This window comes from Sus scrofa, chromosome 7, assembly GCF_000003025.6.
Source record: "Sus scrofa isolate TJ Tabasco breed Duroc chromosome 7, Sscrofa11.1, whole genome shotgun sequence".
Taxonomy (NCBI): Eukaryota; Metazoa; Chordata; class Mammalia; order Artiodactyla; family Suidae; genus Sus; species Sus scrofa.
In genome coordinates, this window is record NC_010449.5 from 89,100,806 (window position 1) to 89,121,405 (window position 20,600).

General features: G+C 44.0%; 1 protein-coding gene across 2 annotated transcripts in view; it reads left to right on the plus strand.

Moving 5' to 3' along the window:
• Positions 1–20,600, plus strand: part of FNTB (farnesyltransferase, CAAX box, beta) — a 78,625-nt gene that overhangs the window by 48,355 nt on the left and 9,670 nt on the right. For both annotated transcript variants that reach the window (XM_021098185.1, NM_001244680.1), the window contains 3 exon segments: positions 3,059–3,145; positions 9,498–9,627; positions 14,382–14,514. In XM_021098185.1, the coding sequence (XP_020953844.1) occupies positions 3,059–3,145; positions 9,498–9,627; positions 14,382–14,514 (350 nt within the window).

Consider the following 20,600-nt stretch of genomic DNA (forward strand, 5'->3'; position numbering starts at 1 on the left):
CCATTCCCATCACTTTTCACTTGGTGTTCCTTTCACTGTCCTTTGCCTGAAAGCATCAGCAGGGATTATCCCCTGAGTGCCACTGAGTGGATTTGACCTGAAGAGAAGCAGCAGTGATGGGGACAGTTTGGCATCTGGAGGCCACTCGTCTCATTCTGGGTTAGACAGAACTGGTCTCTTATCTTTCAAGGTTGGTCACAACTCTTCCTAGTTTCTGAGATGAGCATGTTCAGCCCTTTACGGCTCCTGTGGACTGCCAGTCATCCAGTTGTCATGAACTCGTAGCAAGCACCATTTTTTTCTGAGTTCTTAGGAAGGAGCTATTATTTATCCCTGACCTTCTAATCGAGGTTACAGAACCTGGAGCATTCTGGGAAGGTAGTGGGGAGCTAGGGAGCCAGCGTTTGCTCTGGTGACTGAGCACAGGGTGTGTTCAAGAAAGGAGAGGGAGACAAAAAAAAAAAAAAAAAAAAAGAGTTCCCGTCGTGGCGCAGTGGTTAACGAATCCGACTAGGAACCATGAGGTTGCAGGTTCGGTCCCTGCCCTTGCTCAGTGGGTTAACGATCCGGCGTTGCCGTGAGCTGTGGTGTAGGTTGCAGACGCGGCTCGGATCCTGCGTTGCTGTGGCTCTGGCGTAGGCTGGTGGCTACAGCTCCGATTCAACCCCTAGCCTGGGAACCTCCATATGCCGCAGGAGCGGCCCAAGAAATAGCAACAACAACAACAAAAAGACAAAAAAAAAAAAAAAAAAAAAGAAAAAAGAAAGGAGAGGGAGTTCCCGTCGTGGCGCAGTGGTTAACGAATCTGACTAGAAACCATGAGATTTCAGGTTCGATCCCTGGCCTTGCTCAGTGGGTTAAGGATCTGGCATTGTGGTGAGCTGTGGTGTAGGTCACAGACTCTGCTCGGATACCCTGTTGCTGTGGCTCTGGTGTAGGCCGGCAGCTACAGCTCTGATTAGACCCCTGTCCTAGGAACCTCCATATGCCATGGGTGCGGCCCTAGAAAAGGCAAAAGGACAAAAAAAAAAAAAAAAGAAAGAAAGGAGAAACTGGTCTTGCTGAAGGTCAGAGGGCCTGGGGGGACAGAGGGAGACATAAAGCCGAAAGACCAGGTTGGGAACAGCCTGGGGGGCCCTGAAGTCTCCTTGAGAAGTCTAGAGTTTATTTTTTATTTATTTATTTATTTATTTTTGTTTTTTAGAGCCATACCTGTGGCATCCCGAGGTTCCCAGGCTCGGGGTCAAATTGGAGCTGCAGCTGCCGGCCTACGCCACAGCCACAGCAATGAGGGATCTGAGCTGGGTCAGACCTACACCACAGCTCAGGCACCACCGGATCCTTAACCCACTGAGTGAGGCCAGAGATGGAAACCGCAACCTCATGGTTCCTAGTTGGGTTTGTTTCCTCTGCGCCACAACAGGAACTCTAGGAAGTCTGGAGTTTGTTTTTAAGGGTAGTGGGAAGCCATTGAAGCTTTAAGTAAGGAGTGACATGGTCTGACTTGTATTTTATTAGATGTTCTCCAGTTGCAGTGAAAAGATCCTGTGTTTTAGTGTTTTCTTGAAAATCCTCTGGTTTCAGGGCTGGAGGGAGAAGACTGGACAGGAGATTGCCCCCATGTCATGGTGACTTGGAATTGGGTGACAGCAGAGAGCATGGAGGGTAGTGGACAAATCTGAGAGATGTGAGGACTGGAGGGAGGGAGAAAGGAAGAAGATGCTTGAAAAAGGTACATTTTGTTCACTCCCCATCTCAGAGTGAGCTTTGGCAGCAGGTCTCAGGTCTTCCATTTATGAGGAGCAGACCACGTTGTTGGCCACCTCCCTACCTCAGAGGTTACGTTCAGATTCAAGAGCAAATACCTTTGAACCCCCTTGAGAGGCTTGAGATGTGAGAGCAGTTGGGTCAGACTTTCAGAGTTAGCTTATTTTAGATGCTAACAATTGGCAGAAAGGACTCTTGCATGCTTCTGCAACTCAGCCTCTGCTGTACCTCTGTCTGGTGTGAGCAGGCTGATAAAATGCTGGGAGGAGAATCATGCCTACAGCTCATTGGAAAGTCTCAATACGCCTGGCTCAGTATCATGTCCATATTGAATAATATGGAAACTAGACCCTTCTCTTTCCTCTTTTCTATGTTCCTTAGGAGACTTTAGAAAAAAGGGTCTGTAAACAGAATTAGAACAAATAGTTTTTGTCTTCCAACATAAAGTGGAGTTGAGCTGTTGGATATTCGAAAAGACCGTAGAAGGGAAGAAAAGACAGTTTGTAAACGTGTTCCATAATAGAGGGAGACGCTAAAATAAAATGTGTCCTGAGAAGAATTAGGGCTGGCAGGATGGAATGGCAAGAATCCAAATCAAGTAGGATAACATGGGGAAAAAAAAAAAGACATATTCTTTCTTTTCCATTTAAAGAGAGAGAGAGAGTGTGTGTGTGTGTGTGTGTACACTGGTGGATGCTTGAAATCAAAACTCCTTTCCCCTCGAGGGGCATAAGGAATGAATCTGAGTGAGATGTTCTGTTCTGTTCTGGTCCGTCTTGCCTAGTCTAAGCAGCCATCATGGTCTGATAGCCTGCTTTGGAGTGTGTCTCTCATGGAAAAAAATAGTTAATTTTAACAAGTCCATGCCATAAACAGACAAGCCCTGAATCTAAAACAGTACTGACTGCTGAATGAATGAGCAGAGCAGAAATACCTGAGTGACACCATGGAATTTGGGGAGTCATCTTACAGGTCTTTGAAAGAAGAGCTGGATTCCCTGTTGACATGAATTGGTGTGGCTGTGATTTCGCCTGGTGTAGATTTGACCCTGTGGAAGTAGGGAGACTAGAAGGTCGTGTTCTTTCACTGGAGCTATGCCATGAGCAACTCTATCTGAACAGAAAGTTAGAGCTCCTGGTTGGAGACCCAGGAGGACTGATCGGGGGCCAAGAGTGAGGGCAGGTGGTGATTAGAGCTTACGAGGCAGAGAGCAGTCTGCCCATGAAATTCGGTGAGCCTAGTTCAAGCTCTTCCTAAGCTTAACGCCTTCCCCTCTATTCTGTCCTTCCAGAAGTGCCTACTGTGCTGCATCAGTAGCTTCTCTGACCAACATCGTCACTCCAGACCTGTTTGAGGGCACTGCCGAATGGATAGCAAGGTGAGAAAAGTGGGATTTGTCTTGCCTCTTAAGACAACAGGTGGTCAAGACTTCTGAAAAATAAAGGAAATGCAGAAGGACCAAAAAGAGAATATAAGATTGCAAGAGCTATCTGATGGTTGAAGGATTGTGCATTTCAAAAAAAAATAGAAAGAGTGTTCTTTTTCTTCATACTTTCTTTAATGTGATGGCAAGGATCAAAAACTTGCATAAACAGTACTGGTCAGTCTAAATGGATTTAACCAGTTTGGAGAGCAATTTGGAAATATCTCAAAGATACCCTTGACCCCCAAATTCCACTCCTGCAGAAACTCACACACATGCATGAGAGAGACAAACACAGGACTTGTTTACAGTAGTAAAAAGCTGGAAACAGTTTAAATGTTCATAATAAGCATGAGATAGATGAGTGAGTTGTGGTATAGTCACACTGGAATATAATATAGCAGTTAAAATGATTGAACTAGAGCTACATGTATCAATAGGGATGAATATCAAAAACACTGTTGAGTAAAAAAAAAAGATTTTAAACCACACGTTTGCTTAATATTTGAAGAGATGCAATAAATAAATAAATGAATGAATGAATGGAGTTCCGTCATGGCTCAGTGGTTAACGAATCCGTCTAGGAACCATGAGGTTGCAGGTTTGATCCCTGGCCTTGCTCAGTGGGTTGAGGATCCGGTGTTGCCGTGAGCTTTGGTGTAGGTTGCAGACACGGCTCAGATCCCGCATTGCTGTGGCCCTGGCGTAGGCCGGTGGCTAAAGCTCTGATTTGACTCCTAGCCTGGGAACCTCCATATGCCACAGGAGCAGCCGGAGAAATGGCAAAAAAGGCAAAAAAAAATTTTTTTTGAAGATGTGCAAAACAATTCTTCATTGTTTATGGGAAGACTCACATGTAATGTAAAAACATGCTGGGAACAATAAACACCAAATTCAGGATGGTGGTTACTTCTGGGGAGAAAGTAAGGAAAACGAGGTGCACATGTCTACTCAGGAGACTTCAAATGTATCTGTGATTGTCCATTTGTCTAAAATAAAAAAAACGAAATGCATATGGTTAAATCAAAGCTAGGTGTCAGGGTCCGTGTACTGTGTTCTACTTGCTATACTTTCCCGGATGCTTGAAATATTTAATAATTTCTTTAAAAAGGTATAGTAGAATTGGAGTTCCCATCGTGGCTCAGCAGGAACGAATCTGACTAGGGATCATGAGGTTGCGGGTTCAATCTGTGGCCTTGCTCAGTGGGTTAAGGATCCAGCGTTGCCATGAGCTGTGGTGTAGTCGCAGACATGGCTTGGATCTGGCGTGACTGTGGCTGTGGCCGGCAGCTGCAGCTCCGGTTTGACCCCTATCCTGGGAACCTCCATATGCCATGGGAGTGGCCCCCCAAAAAAACCAAAAAAAGAAAAGGTATAGTGGAATTACATGTCCTATTGAAGAATTATATCCAAGCTGTAGTGTTTTTCTACATTTTTTTTAATAATTTTTTTATTTTCCCACTGTACAGCAAGGGGGTCAGGTTATCCTTACATGTATACATTACAATTACATTTTTCCCCCACCCTTTGTTCTGTTTTCTACATTTTTTATCAAAGTCATACTCTGAAAATTTTCAGCTAATCCAAATGAAGTACTATGATCATATTTACTTTTTTGTATACCTTTCATTTTTCTGGAATTATTACCTCTTCATTCCCAAATTTTATGCTATAAAATTACTTCTAATACAGTCTAACACTTCTATAGTATATCAGTTCCTGTGTGTGTGTGCGCACATACACATGCATTTTGATTTATTCCTCCTGGGGCCTCTGCCCTCCCCCTTCAGTCTGGACAGATTGCTGTCAGCTTGTTGCACAGCAGGCATCCAGAAGCTTCCTTCCAGCATGAAATTCATTTCACTTCTCTGTTTTGTTGAAGCCCCTGCCCTTCTTTTTCTTGGTTTACTTCCTCATTTTAATGAATTGCATATTCCAATAAATTCCTCTAAAAAGAACTTGTAGATACATTTTTTAAGATTTTGCATATATTTTTATTCTCACACTTGATGAATAGTTTATTTGGTTAGAGATTTCTAAATTGGAAGCTGTGTAAATTATTTCAGATTTTTTTTTCTTTTTCTTTTTGGCTTTTTAGGGCCACACCCATATGGAAGTTCCCAGGCTAAGGGTCAAATCGGAGTCGTAGCCACAGGCCTACATGACATGCTGAAGCCACAGCAATGTGGGATCTGAGCCATGTCTGTGACCTACATCACAGCTCACGGCAACACCAGATCCTTAACCATTGAGCGAGGCCAGGGATCGAACCCACATCTTCATGGATATTAGTTAGATTTTTCTCCACTGAGCCATGACAGCAACTCCTATTTCAGAATTTTTAAGCATTGTTCCATTACCTTCTGGCTTCCAGCATCATTGTTAAAAAGGCTGATAATGATGATAACCAGCATTTACTGAGGACTTGGTGTGTAATACTCAATAGTAAGAGAGCTAGAGTTTAAAGATTGGAGTCTAGACTTTTAAGTAGACTGCTTGGGTTTGCTTCTTTTTTATGCTTTGTTTTTCTCAATTGAGATTTCCCATCTTTTCATTTACTATATAGTATATTTTTCTTACCTCACTGAGTAAATATAAATTTAAATATTGGCTTTAAAATTCTTACCTGGTAGGAGTTCCTGTCGTGGCGCATGGAATCCGCTGGGAACCATGAGGTTGCGGGTTCGATCCCTGGCCTTGCTCAGTGGGTTAAGGATCTGGCATCACTGTGAGCTGTGGTGTAGATCGTAGACGCGGCTCAGATCTGACATTGCTGCTGCTGTGGTGTAGGCCAGTGGCTACAGCTCCGATTAGACCCCTAGCCTGGGAACTCCATATGCCGCAGGAGTGGCCCTAGAAAAGGCAAAAAGACAAATAAAATAAAAATAAATAAAATTCTTACCTGGTAATTTCAACATCTGGATATCTTAGAGTTGACATGTCACATTTTCCTGAGTGCCTCTGTCATGTACTTTTTGAATTTACCCTGGATATTGTTATGTTATGTTGTGAAGACTAGATTCTGTTAAAAAGGCTTGAAAGAGTGTTGACATTTTTCTTATAGCAGGCAGTAAACTTGGTTAGACACACCTGCAGTAGCCAGGGGTCCAGTCTTGGATTAGTTCTTGATCAAAAGCTGCTTTCAGGGAGTTCCCATCATGGCTCAGTGGAAATGAATCTGACTAGCATCCATGAGGACACAGGTTCCATCTCTGGCCTTGCTCGGTGGGTTAAGGATCTGCATTGCCCTGAGTTGCGGTGTAGGTTGCAGATGGGGCTTGGATCTGGCGTTGCCGTGGCCAAGCCAGTAGCTACAGCTCCAATTGGATCCTAAGCCTGGGAACTTCCACCTGCCACAGATGTGGCCCTAAAAAGACAGAAAAAACAAAACAAAACAAAAAAACCCTGGTTTTGGTTTGCCCAATGCATGTGTGATTCAGGTCAGGTAGAAACTTGAGCAAATTTTAAACATGGAATTTGGGGTTTTCCTTCTCTGGCTGTCCTCTTTCTGGGATTCCTCCTTAACTTCTGTCAGCCTGGGTCTTCTTACCATAAAGATGGTGGGCTTTCTATTAGCTTCAGCTGCCTTGGCTGCCACTGTTGAGCAAGTGTGGCCATCCTCATGGCAAATGGGGAATTAAAAAACAGGGTGGGGGAGGGGAGGAACTGACTGCTCCAACTGTTAAATCCCCACCTTTTTTCAGTTTGGTGAGTTCATGGGGAAGTTGTTTTAGTGTGTTTTGTCCAGAGTGTATGATGGTTATTTGCAGGGTTGGTTTGTTAGGCACTTAATTTGGTGTGAAACTCTATCTGGGTTTGAAGCTCAGTTTTGTCATGTACTTACTCGCTTTGTGTCTTAGACAAGTTATTGAACTTCTCCATGTCAGAGTTTCCTTATATGTCAAATGATGGGATATTGAATTTGATATTAAGCTGAAATATAAAGAAATTAAGTCACCAAAATCTGGCGTGGAGCCACTGTGCTTTACTGCCTCTCAAGTCACTGTATTCTCAATCCATTTTGTTCACTTTTGTTTTATTTCTCTTATTTTTGTGGTTTGGAAACTTCATGCTGATGAACCATGATATAGTTTTTTTTTTTTTTTTTTTTTCATTTATTGTTCTGGGCACTCACCAGGTATCTTCACTCTAGAATTGCGTGTACTTTACTTCCAAGAAACTTTATTTTTTTGATAATTTCTTCCTTCCATTTTCTGTGTTTACTCTTTTTATAGCATCCTATAATAGGATTAGACTTCTAATTTTTCAAAAAAATTTTTTGCTCATTTTCCATCTATCAATGTTCATTTTCTCTTTTGCGGGGAGGCGGGGCGGTAGGGTTGGCAGCTGTGCCCTGGCACTTGGAAGTTCCTGGGCTGGGGATCATACTCAGTCCACAGCAGTAATATCACTAGATCCTTAACCTGCTGAGCCACTGGAGAACTCCTCTCAATCTTTCTTACCACTTTCTAAGAGTAAATTTCCCTCACATTTTATCTTCTAATCCTTCTGTTGAGATTTTATTTCTTCAATTTTTAAATTTTCCAGAGCTTATTTTTTTTTTATCTCCATTTATAAAAAAGAATACTTCTTTTGAAATTACTCTTCTGTTCTTGTTTCAGGGATATTTTATCCTTGAAGTGTTTTTATTTCATAGGATACTTTATTTAAAGATAGAACTTTTTTTTCCTTTCTTTTTAAAAAGGGCCACACTGGCAGCATATGGAAATTCCCAGGCTAAGTGTGAATAAGAACTGCAGCTTCATACCTACACCACAGTCACAGCAACACCAGGTCTGAGCCACATCTGGGATCTACACCAGGGCTTGTGGCAATGCTGGATCCTTAACCCACTGAGGGGGGCCAGGGATTGAACCCATGTCTTCATAGATACTAGCTACATTCTTAACCTGCTGAGCCACAATGAGAACGCCTAACGATATAACTTTAAAAAGTTTATTTCTGCTCCCTACATTATTTCCTCCATTTTATTATGGAATCTAAACCACGTAATCCACCTCCAACCACTTGTTCACTGTACTATCTTTCAAGAATTCCAGAAAAGTCATATAGCACATTATCATTTTATAACTTTTTCATGTAATGTATTTGGAACATCTTTAAACATACTTCTGTAGCATTATTTTAAATGACTGTATAGTTTACCATTATTCAGAGATAACATAATTTATATAACCAGTCCCTTACTGTTGAGCTTCTGAGTTGTTTCTGATATTTCACTGTTACCATTCTCATAATCTGATCTTTGGACACATTCTTCCTTATTTTGTAGGATTAATTCCTTGAAATGACCCTGTAATGCTAAGCCAAAGATCATGCATGTTTGATCTAGAAAATACACTCAATATATAGTCTAACCCCAAGTAATAATTGTTATAATAATAGAGTAATTTGAAAATATAGGAAACTATAATTTTAAAAAATAAGTTTATTTTGAATAGTTATAAAGGTATATTCACTATAGAAACTTTTTGAAAATACAGGAAAATGAAGAAAAATATCAGCAATAGACCCACCTAAAAGATAGCCAGAATTAGCAATTATTTTTCAACTTTAAGCTGAGGGTTATCATGCTATAGATATGATTTTATAATCTTTTCTAAAAAGCAGTGACTTGAGGTACTGCGTTTATTACATTAGTAAATGACTTCTGAGTTTCTTTTTTATTTTTTTGAAGGAAAAGGTATTTCTAAAAGCTAATTAGCTGGCATCTTTCCATAGTGGCAGTGCTTTTTAAAAAAAAAACTTGAGTTCTCGTCGTGGTACAGTGGTTAATGAATCCAACTAGGAACCATGAGGTTGCAGGTTTGATCCCTGGCCTCACTCAGTGGGTTAAGGATCTGGCATTGCAGTGAGCTGTGGTGTAGGTTGCAGACGAGGCTCGGATCCCTCATTTTGTGGCTGTGGTGTAGGCCAGTGGCTACAGCTCCGATTGGACCCCTAGCCTGGGAACCTCCCTATGCCGTGGGAGTGGCCCAAGAAAAGGCAGAAAGATAAAAAAAATAAAATAAAAATAAAAAATAAAAACAACCTTGAAATATAGTTGGTTTATAATGTTGTGATTCAGTTATACATAGTTATGCGTGTGTGTGTGTGTGTGTGTGTGTACATATACACACAGATACATACATACAAATGTACTTTTCTCCTATAGTTATTACAAGATTTTGAATATAGTAATGGTGGTTTGTGCATTAATCTGAACAAACTCATCCTTTTGTCGTCTAGGGTGGTCCTGCACGTGGGCTCATTGGTTGACAGTCTGCTTTTCTCCATCTCTTCCCAGGTGCCAGAATTGGGAAGGTGGAATTGGCGGGGTGCCAGGGATGGAAGCCCACGGTGGCTATACTTTCTGTGGCCTGGCTGCACTGGTCATCCTCAAGAAGGAGCGTTGCTTAAACTTGAAGAGCTTATTAGTAAGTTCCTCTCAAGCCCCAGACCCCTGTGATGTGACTGCTCAGACATGCGGCCCTTGGGACTGGTCGGCTATAGGAAGGGCTAACAGAGTTCCTGCCTTGAGCTTGTGAGCTGAGTCCTGTCACAAAGCTTCAGACGCAGTTGTCAGAGCGCTCGGCACTGCTCTGAGAAAGTGCAAGGAGTGAACGTCTGCTCTCCATCTCGGCCCCTTTCTTCTCCTTCCCCTTTCCTGCTCTGAACTTTCCACATAGTGTGTGGGGCCAGCTCCTGAGGCTTCTTGAGTCCCTCAGACATCTGGGATGGGCCAGAGAACCTTCCTCCCACTTCTAAGAAAAGCATAGCTTCAGTATCTTAAAATTAGAAGATGTATCTTAGAATCTCCTAAGAGAAGTAATGAGAAGAGCTTTGAGACATTTTGCACCCAAGCTTCTATTACCTACTACACTATGTGAACGTTTAGTAACTGCCCTTATGTGAGCTGGGCACAGCTGGGTAATGCACCGAGCAGGTGGTCCAGGCATTTCTGTCTCCACTCCAGACTCCTGCGCCATATTCAGAATGAACTCAGAGCACAGTCAGCCTCAGAGACTTGTTAGATTATAGCTAAATGAAATTATCTCTAAATTATCATTGGAGGTCTAGTAAACATAGATACACCCACAGCCACCAGGGAGCTATCTGGGGAAGCATTTACTCCCTGACCATGACCTTGAAGCAAACCAGCTGCAATTGACATTCATCTTCTCCTCTCCCCAAGTTCAGATGTCAGGCTCCCATTGTAGGAACCATCGTGAGACCCTCGTGAGCTTCCAGAAGACTTTGTTATGCTCTCTACAGATAAGATCAGCAGCGTATTGTCCTCGCCTTTAGGAAGCCTCCTATAGCATACTCTTCTTGAAAGTGCTTAAAGCCTTGAAGGTTTATGCCAAAATGGCCAACTTCGTGCATTGACTTAGATTTTATCAAACATTTAAATCTGATCATTAAAAAGGCACAGAACATGAAGCCCCATCTCCCAGGTAGAAATAAGGAATAAGCAAATGCCTCAGTTACAGTGACAGTATTCTGGATTTGGACCCTGTCTCTACCACTTTATAGCCATGTGACCTTGGGAAAACTGTCTGATCCATTTTAACTTCCATTTTTTTTTCCTCTATAAGGTAGAGGAATTCTTTTTTTTTTTTTTGTCTCTTTGCCATTTATTAGGCTGCTCTCTCAGCATATGGAGGTTCCCAGGCTAGGGGTCGAATCAGAGCTATAGCCGCCAGCCTACACCAAAGCCACAGCAACGCAAGACCCAAGCCGCGTCACATCTGTGACCTACACTGTAGCTTGTGGCAATACCAGATCCTTAACCCACTGAGCGAGCCCAGGGATTAAACCTACATCCTCAGGGACACCACATCAGGTTCTTAACCACTAAGCCACAATGGGAACTCTGAACCCACTGTTTTTTAATTAAAATCATACACCTGGTCCCAGGACTTACTGAAGTTCAGGTTCTTTATGTCTCAGTGCAAGAGGAATTCAGTGAGAGGCAAAGTGATAGGTAAGGAGTAGATTTATTGAGAGAATGTGGGCCATCTCAGAAGATAAGAGGCTCCTGGAAGATTCCTTGGGTCCTGAAATCTTGGGTAATTTCATAGGCCAAAGAGTGGGAGGATTATTCCAACTATTTTGGGGGAGGGGCAGGGATTTCCAGGAGTTGGGTCACCGCCCACTTTTTGGCCTTTTGAGGTTGGCCTAGAAGTTGTCATGGCACCACACTAATGTATTACAAGGAGCATATAATGAGGCTCAAGGTCAACCACCACCTTGGACCTAGCTGGTTCTAACCAGTTTTTGTCTTTGTGAACTGAAGTTTGGCACTTGCCATTAGCCTCTACACGAAGAAAAACAGGAGCCCCCGTAGCTGCTGACCCACAGCACCCCCTGAGCAGAGCTCAGGGTGGAGACCAGGAGTGAGGAACTGTGCACTCTGGGAAAAGTGGAAGAACAGGTCTTCAGATAGTTAGATATTTTTAGGAGATTTTATGAGCCCAATTCTTGCATCTCCTCATAACTAGAAAAACACTAACAGCCTTCGATGATGACTGATGTCTGTGACTAGCACTATCCTTCAAGGGACGGGCAGCAAACTTCTGTAAAATGTGAGCAAGGCTGCATGCACCTCCCCCTTCACCTTTATGACTTATATCTTGATATTCCCCCTTTCCCCTTTGGGGCAGCATTTCAGAGCTATCTGAAATACTGCCCCCTGAGCTGTAGCTAAGTGGACAAAAGAGGAGTTCCCATCATGGCGCAGTGGTTAACGAATCTGACTAGGAACCATGAGGTTGCGGCTTCAATCCCTGGCCTTGCTCAGGGGCTAAGGATCTGGCATTGCCATGAGCTGAGGTGTGTAGTCGCAGACGAGGCTTGGATCCTGCATTGCTGTGGCTCTGGCGTAGGCCAGGCGGCTACAGCTCCAATTAGACACCTAGCCTGGGAGTGGCTCAAGAAAAGAAAAAAAAAAAGTGGACCAAAGATATCATAGCCATCTGTGAGAAGAGCCACTCCCAGGGACAGGATAGTGAGCCCTGAAGGAAGTCGGGAAAGAAAGAAGACAGGCCACCAGCTGAGGTGCATGTCAAAGGAGTGATTCCAGTAAGCCCAGACCTTTATATCTTCCCATAGAAACTGCTTTTCCGTACATCTCTTTCTGTAAATCTAGTTACCTGTAAATCTTTTGTTCCAACTACCTTCCCTTTGTTGCAAAAACTCATAAATCCTAGCTTCCTCCCTTGCCTCCTCAGAGCAGTTTCTGAAATTTTCTGAAGTTTCTTTTTTTCATTTTTTTTGCCTTTTTAGGGCCACACCTGCGGCATATGGAAGTTCCAAGGCTAGGGGTCTAATTGAACTGCAGCTACAGGCCTACACCACAGCCACAGCAGCACCAGATCCTTAACCCACTGAGCAAGGCCAGGAATCAAACCCACAACTCATGGTTCCTAGTCGGATTTGTTAACCACTGAGCCACGACGGGACTCCAGAGGTAACAATTCTTTGAAGGTCAAAGAGAGAACGTATATAAACAGCCTGGTATATAGTAGGTGCGTCCTTCTTACCCAAACTCCATCCTCCCTCTGTTTTCTCTGGGAGAACTAGGGCCTGAATCTAAAGGATTTTATGAATGCATCCACAGGCTTAGGCACTGGAAAAAATAAATTAGTCTGGCTTAGAAACACTTAATCTGTGGGGTAAGTAAAAATGAAGAATGGACTCCCTACTGTAGTGCCCATTTTCTCATTTTCTTGAGTAATGCTTAGCCTGTTTTCATTAAACAGCATTAGTCCTGAAGCACTCGTTTATTTAAAACTGAGTGGGGATATGTCAATGCCTGCACCTGCAGGTTTTTTTGCCTTTCGTTTGAAGAATTTTGGGTTGTGACTCTTTGGGTGAGTGTTGCCTTGAACAGGGATATGATCTGAACTCTACAACTGTTAACTGACAGGAGTGCTGGACTCCCCGTCCTGAAGAAGGTCCTTAGAGGGTCCTTCCAGCAACTCAGTTTAGAAAGAACACGGGTACAGGTCCAATACCCTGCTCCATTCTTTGAGTGTGGTAAGGCAGCTCCGTGAGCGCTGGCAGGTGGCTGGAGTGCCTTGGAGGGCTGGGGGAGATGGAGGTGCCATTATCTGTTCTGCCAGTTGGTTCTGCTCAAGGCCAAACCCTTGACTATCTGGATCTTCAGAGTAGAGTGTGTTTAGAAAACTAGGAGATAAGTGAAGCATGCACCATGTGTGATCACTGTGGGACACCAGGAGCCATTTTACAGGTTCAGAGTAAATGGATTTCCCCTGTCAGCCGGCCAGTCTCCCCTGGAGCAGCACAGAGGCTAGACCACACGGAACCATCATTGTTCATCAGGACCAATGGCCTCTGTTCCCAGCCGTGCGAGGGATGTGCTAAGAAACCTAGGAAATTTCCTCAGGTGCCAAGTAAAAGTCCAGAACAATTTGAGATTATCCAAGGAGATATAGCACAAAATTCCATTTATCTGCTTTTAATAAAACTTCCTGAGCCAGGAAAGTAAATAGAAATGAGCCACTGGTGGTCTGGACTAAAACTGCCTCATTAGGCTTATGGCTTAGGAGATGTTTGCAGGTCTCCTTCCAAGCCAGCTTGGCCCTTTGTTCTCTCAGCACCAGAATCCATTTGGAACCTTGGAAAAGGTTGTTGGCTCTCTGATGGGCACTGAGCAGAGATTCACGCTGGTTGCCTTGAAAGGCTTGGACTTTCACAGTGTCCCCACTGTGGTATGTGGCAGTGAGGGCAAGCAAGTCAGAGGCCAAAGCACCAGAACGTGGGGGCTGAGAAGCCAAGAGAGGGGAACCCTCCCTCCCAGATCAGCCTCTGCAGATCTTGTCTTACTGGATTTAGAGTCTCTTTTAACCTCCAATTGGAGTTCCCGTCGTGGCGTGGTGGAAACAAATCTGACTAGGAACCATGATGTTGCAGGTTCAATCCCTGGCCTCGCTCAGTGGGTTAAGGATCCAGCTTTGCTGTGAGCTGTGGTGTAGGTTGCAGACACAGCTCGGATCCTGCATTGCTGTGGCTGTGGCATAGGCTGGTGGCTGTGGCTCCAATTGGACCCCTGGCCTGGGAACCTCCATGTGTCGTGGGTGCAAGCCCTGAAAAGACAAAAAACCAATAATAATAATAATAAAAAAATAACCTTCAGTTGCCTCTCTCTTTTCTGTCTCCCCCTCAGCAATGGGTGACGAGCCGGCAGATGCGGTTTGAAGGTGGGTTTCAGGGCCGCTGCAACAAGCTGGTGGATGGCTGCTACTCCTTCTGGCAGGCAGGGCTCCTGCCCCTGCTCCACCGCGCGCTGCACGCCCAAGGTGAGTGGGGCTGTGGGCAGGGCTGGGTGAGCCTCTTGCTGCTGATCAAGCCAGGAGCCGGTGCGCTCCATCGGAGGGCTCAAAAGAGGCCTGTCTGTCCTGGATATGGATCGCCCAGTGTGGACCTTCCCATCTCAGGGCACGTGTCGGCCAGGTAGGATTTAGCCCCAGTGGTTTAGGAGTCACTGCTTCTTCACGCTGGCTGTGTCTGGCTCCACCCTGACCGCCACCTTAGCTGGGTTTGAAGCCATGGTTTCTGACGCAGAGCTCCGTACTGGTCATGTCAGAACTGAAAACCCATGCTGTGCACATGGTCACACCAGTGACAGAAAAGGCAGTGGCATAAAGAGGCAGAGAACCATAACCCGTGGAGAAAAGACCCACCATGCTTGGCTGGCTGCAAAGTTGCCACCGTGAGACATGTCATATTTGGAACTCATGGAAGAATCCTGGATGCACCGCCACACTGCTGGAGTGGAGAGACCTGTGCTCCTTTCTGTGGAGCCTCAGATGGGAATGCAGGGCCAAGCAGTGAGAGCGAGCCGACTTCGGGGAGCCTTCTCTGGGTGGCTCTGGAGATCTCAGGCCACTGGCTGGCTCTGCAATCATCTTTCCCATTTCTTTGCTGTGAGAAGAGGGTGTCTCTGAACAAACCATCAGGAGAGGGGAGGTCATGGCCACCCTGCTGGGCACTGATCTGGTCTCGCAGTGAGATGCCTTGGCCCAGAGGGAAGCTTTCCTTGGGACTTGGTAGTTGAGTAATTCATTGCTCAAATATGGACGATGAGGTTCTTTTCTGCGGCCCGCACTGCCTGCCCACCTCTCCTCCCCACTCCCACTCCCACTTTTCCTTCGTGTTTGGCTGTTTTCTTTTCTGAGCCCCTTTCTTTCGTTTCTTAATTTCATCGGAGTTGTGGCCACTTTGGGTACTGAACTGAAGTAAACAGAGCCTCTGTCCTTCTCCTCATCTCCCCGTCTCTGTCCTGAGATTCCTCAGCCTGGAGCCCTCCTGGCTTTCAGTTTCAGGCTCTTGAGACATAGCCTTCCCCTGACTCTGGAGCCCACATGGTCTTTGGCTTGAACCAGAGTAGGGAAGTCAGAAATTCCCTGAGAGTCTGTTTCAAAACAGAAATAACCTGGGGTTTTAGTAACCTCTTTATTCGGCATGGTGAGGTCAAGCCTCTGGTAACACCGTCTGCCTTTCACAAACCTGTCCCAGGCAGGGATAAGATGCAGTGTTTCTGAAGCTGTCGGGAAAATCTGGTGAGAGCTATAACAGGAGGGTGACCTGCCAAAGTCTTCAAGGGGGGCCCGGGTTCACATTGTGTCTCTTGTAGCATAAGTTCTGAGGACAAGTCACATTCAAAGCTTTGCCTGTGGAAAAAGTTGCCTGTGCATCTTGGTGCTTCCACCTTTATTCACTGCCTGGGAGAAGGCCTGTGTTAGGCCTAAAAGTCACTTCTCAGAAAACAGTGGACTTGGACCAGGAGGAGTCTCGGAAGAAGGGAGTGTTTTGAGTAGTGGGCAAAATACGGCAAGAGTCTAAAGGAGATGTGATGTGGAAAGATATTCACAGTATACTGTGATCAATTACATTTCAAAGCAATATGTAGATAATTCCATTTTCAGTGAAGAGTTGACTCCAAAAAATTAATAGAAGGTATCTGGGTTGTGAAATGTTTGTTTCCTTTTTTATTTGAGTTAAAGTTTCTTTAATATGTGTTTCTTACATGAACAACAAAAGTTATTTTGCAAAAGATGAGACATTCTAGAAACAAAGCCAGTAGCAAGGTGAGAAAAATATTTGGACAAATGATGAAGAGCTCATTTCTTTCACTTGAGAAAGTCATACCCAGCAATAAGTAACACGAATAACCCAGTCGAAACACAGGCAACGGATCTGAACAGACAAGTTCACAACAGACAGAAAGAGAAGAATGGTTATAATAAGTTCTACCTTCACTGCCGCGACTGCCGAGACTTATCAAGTGCGCACCGTGCGCCAGGACAGAACGGAACATTACGTTTCACGTATAGGCTCTCATTTGATCCTCAGAACAAGCCCCAAGAAACACGTGCTGTTGTTATCCCCATTTTACCAAGTACAGCATGGGTGACTTGCTTCCTGATACTTGATTGCTACCTACCATGGTATTGGAGCCCTGCTCGTAACCACTGTAGATGGCCATTCACCAGGTGAACAGGTGATGGTTAAAGGAATACAAATAAAAACGGCAGGACACTATTTGTTTTTACTCTCAGGTTGGCAGAGATTAGAAAACTTGCTGCCCTGTGTTGGGGAGAGTGTGGGAAAACAGGCACTTGTCACTGTTGGAGGGGCTATAAGTAGGTGTGTCATTTTTTTCAAGAGTAGTTTGAAAACATCAGTTTAAATTATTTGAATCCAGCAAGGGCTGTGGCGGGAATTTACTTGCACAAACATTGCAAAGGATGTGAGTTTTTTTGTTTGTTTGTTTGTTTGGTTTTTTTTTTTTTTTTATCTTTTTCTAGGGCATATGGAAGTTCCCAGACTAGGGGTCTAATCAGAGCTGTAGCCACCGGCCTATGCCAGAGCCACAGCAATGCGGGATCTGAACCACGTCTGTGACCTACACCACAGCTCATGGCAACACCGGATCCTTAACCCACTGAGCAAGGGCAGGGACCAAACCCGAAACCTCATGGTTCCTAGTCAGATTCATTAACCACTGAGCCATGATGGGAACTCCTGGGTTTTTTTCTTTTTATGGCTGCACCTGCAGCAAATGGAAGTTCCCAGACTAGGGGTCGAATCAGCCACAGCAATGCTGGATCCAAGCCGAATCTGTGACCTATGCCACAGCTTGTGGCAATGCCAGATCCTTAACCCACAGAGTGAGGCCAGGGATCAAACCCTCATCCTCACTGTGTCAGGTTCTTAACCCACTGAACTACAATAGGAACTCCCTGAAGTGGAATTTTAATAGCAAACAATCCAACTGCCCATCAAAGGCTAACAGTTAAATAAATAAGGACCTCTCCCGTACGGTAGCTGCACACAATGGGCTGATGTGGAAAGCACTCCAGGAAACAACAGCAAGTATCAAAGGCCAGGCAGAGAGCAGTCTGGCTATGCACACACAGCCTGGCATCCACACGGCCTTCCTGGCAGTGTACACCCCCCCGCCCCTTAAATAATGGGTACCTTTGGGAGAGGGGCAGGAGTAGGAGGAGACTGACTTTTTAATATCTTACTGCACTGTATGCTGCTTTAAAAAAAAAAAAACTTGTGCATTCCTACTTTTGGTATGTGAACAATACATTTTTCTTTTTTTCTGCTTTTTAAGGCTGCACACATGGCATATGGAGGCTCCCAGACGAGGGGTCAAATTGGAGCTATAGCTGCTGGCCTACGTCACAGCCACAGCAACACCAGATCCGAGCTGTCTACGACCTACACCACAGCTCACGGCAATGCTGGATCCTTAACTCACTGAGCAAGGCCAGGGATGGAACCCGCAACCTCATGGTTCCTCGTCGGATTCATTTCTAAGCCACAATGGGAACTCTGAACAAACACATTTTTCAAAGGTCACACCAATAACTAAAAAGATGATGTGGGGCCAACCGGTACACTGTAGCACAGGAATCCAGGCCAGTCCCTGACTCTGCATGTGGCCATCAGTTGTTCATGCAATAGTTGCCTTATGTGTAGAAGACAGTATTTGAGTAGAAGAACAAATTATTATTAATATCTTTAAATATCAAATGCTGACGAAACTAGTGAGTTCCTTTTTGTGGAGCAGTTAAGACTGCAGGCTTGTGAGTTTCTTTCTGAACGCATAGTGACTAGTTGCTGGCATGTTTGGGATGAACGCTAGGCCGTATTTGTCCATCTGTGAAATTGAGCTGCAGGTGGCTCTACCTGTCAGTTACTGTTTGAAAAACTTTTCATTTCTCAGATAAAAGAAACCTTTGAAATGCAAAATGACATTGTAATGGGGATCTGTATTTTAAGGGAGAGGTACAAAGGATTTAAAAGGCTGACTCCAGTGCACAGTTACAACCCTGTAATCATATCTCTCTTCATCTCCCCGTGATTATGTGTGTTGATGTTCAAATTCAGGATCTCAAGAAGTTCCTCACAGGAGTTTATGAACTTTGAGCCTTTAGAAGGTCCCTGAAACACTCTGTAATCTATTTCATCATAAACAGCATTTTCTTTTCAGATTCCAACTTGAGCGGTAGGTTATCATTTACCTTATAGTAAGTCTTTCATTTATTATAGGAAATGAAATAAAGGTATATTTTATACTAGTGTTTAGTGCAGTATCCTGAAGTTTAGTAAATATGCCTTTCTTGAAATATAATTCACATACTGACAGTTCACCCATTTAAAGTGTGCAATTTTTAGCATATTGAGTGGTGCAACCATCGCTGTAATCAATTTTAGACTTTTCATTACCCTCTCAACGTTCCTGTACCCATTAAATGTGCTTCTTAAAAGAAGAAATCAATTGTGATTACAGCATATGTGTATACTACATACACATAATTTAAAAAACCCATGTAACCAAAAAAAGAGCAAAAAGGGAGAACTAGGTATAACATATGATATAGATAAAGAGTATATATAGTAAAAAGCTAGATTAATAAAATTGATACTTGGGGAGTTCCTGTCATGGCTCAGCAGTAACAAATTTGGCCAGTAACCGTGAGGTTTCAGGTTCGAGTCCTGGCCTCGCATAGTGAGTTAAGGATCCAGCATTGCCGGGGAGTTCCCTTCCTGGCGCAGTGGTTAACGAATCCAACTAGGAACCATGAGGTTGCGGGGTTCGGTCCCTGCCCTTGCTCAGTGGATTGAGGATCCGGCGTTGCTGTGAGCTGTGGTGTAGGTTGCAGACACGGCTCAGATCCCGCGTTGCTGTGGCTCTGGCATAGGCTACAGCTCTGATTTGACCCCTAGCCTGGGAACCTCCATATGCCGCGCGGGAGTGGCCCAAGAAATAGCAAAAAGACAAAAAAAAAAAAAAAAAAAAGGATCCAGCATTGCTGTGAGCTGTGGTATAGTTTGCAGAAGCGGCTCGGATCCTGAGTTGTTTTGGCTGTGGTGTAGGCTGGCAGCTGCAGCTTTGATTCAACCCCTAGCTTGGGAACTTCCATATGCCAGGGGATCAGCCCTAAAAAATACCGAAAAATAAAAAAATAAAATGAAATTAACACTTGAATCTCAGATGAAGGACAGATATTCTCAAAAGGAAAGACAACTTGTGAGATAAAGTTATGGGAAAAGTCACTCACAGTGACTTTAATTAAGTAATTAAAGGCATGCAAATCAAAACAAATGATCAGGTACTATTTCTTTTTAACCTTTTAATTGCTGAGAACTTTTTTTTGGAGGAGGAAGATTAGCATAATTTTATTTTTTTCATTTTTAAAGTTTTATTGAATTACAGTTGATCTACAATATTGTGTTAATTTCTGCTGTACAACAAAGCAATTCAGTTATACACTGAGGACTTCTTTTTTTTTTTTTTTTCCCAAGTAACCAATGTTGGCAGTAGTACAGGAAGATCCTAAATTTTGCTGGTGGCTATATGAAGTGTTAAAGCAGTTTACCAGTATCTTAAAAGCCTTAAAAATGTTTATTCCCTTTAACTGAATCATTTCAGTCTTGTGAATCTATTTGAAGAAAATAATCCTAAGCATAGAGAAGATTCACAAAGATGTTTATTGTGGCTTTTTTTTTTTTTTTTTTTTTGCTTTTTAGGGCCACACCCACAGCATATGGAAGTCACCAGGCTAGGGGTCACCAGGCTAGGGGTCGAATCAGAGATGCAGCTGCAGGCCTGTGGCACAGCCACGACAACGCAGGATCTGAGCCTCATCTTTGAACTATACCACAGCTCACAGCAACGTCGGATCCTTCACCCACTGACAGGGATCGAGCCCACATCCTCATGAATCCTAGTTGGGTTTGTTATCACTGAGCCACGACAGGAACTCCCTATTGTAGCATTTTTTATGATTGCAAGGAACTGGAAACAACCTCAGACTCAAGGTCCCATCCTATCTGTGTCTATCTCCAACAGAGTCTGCTGTGCTCC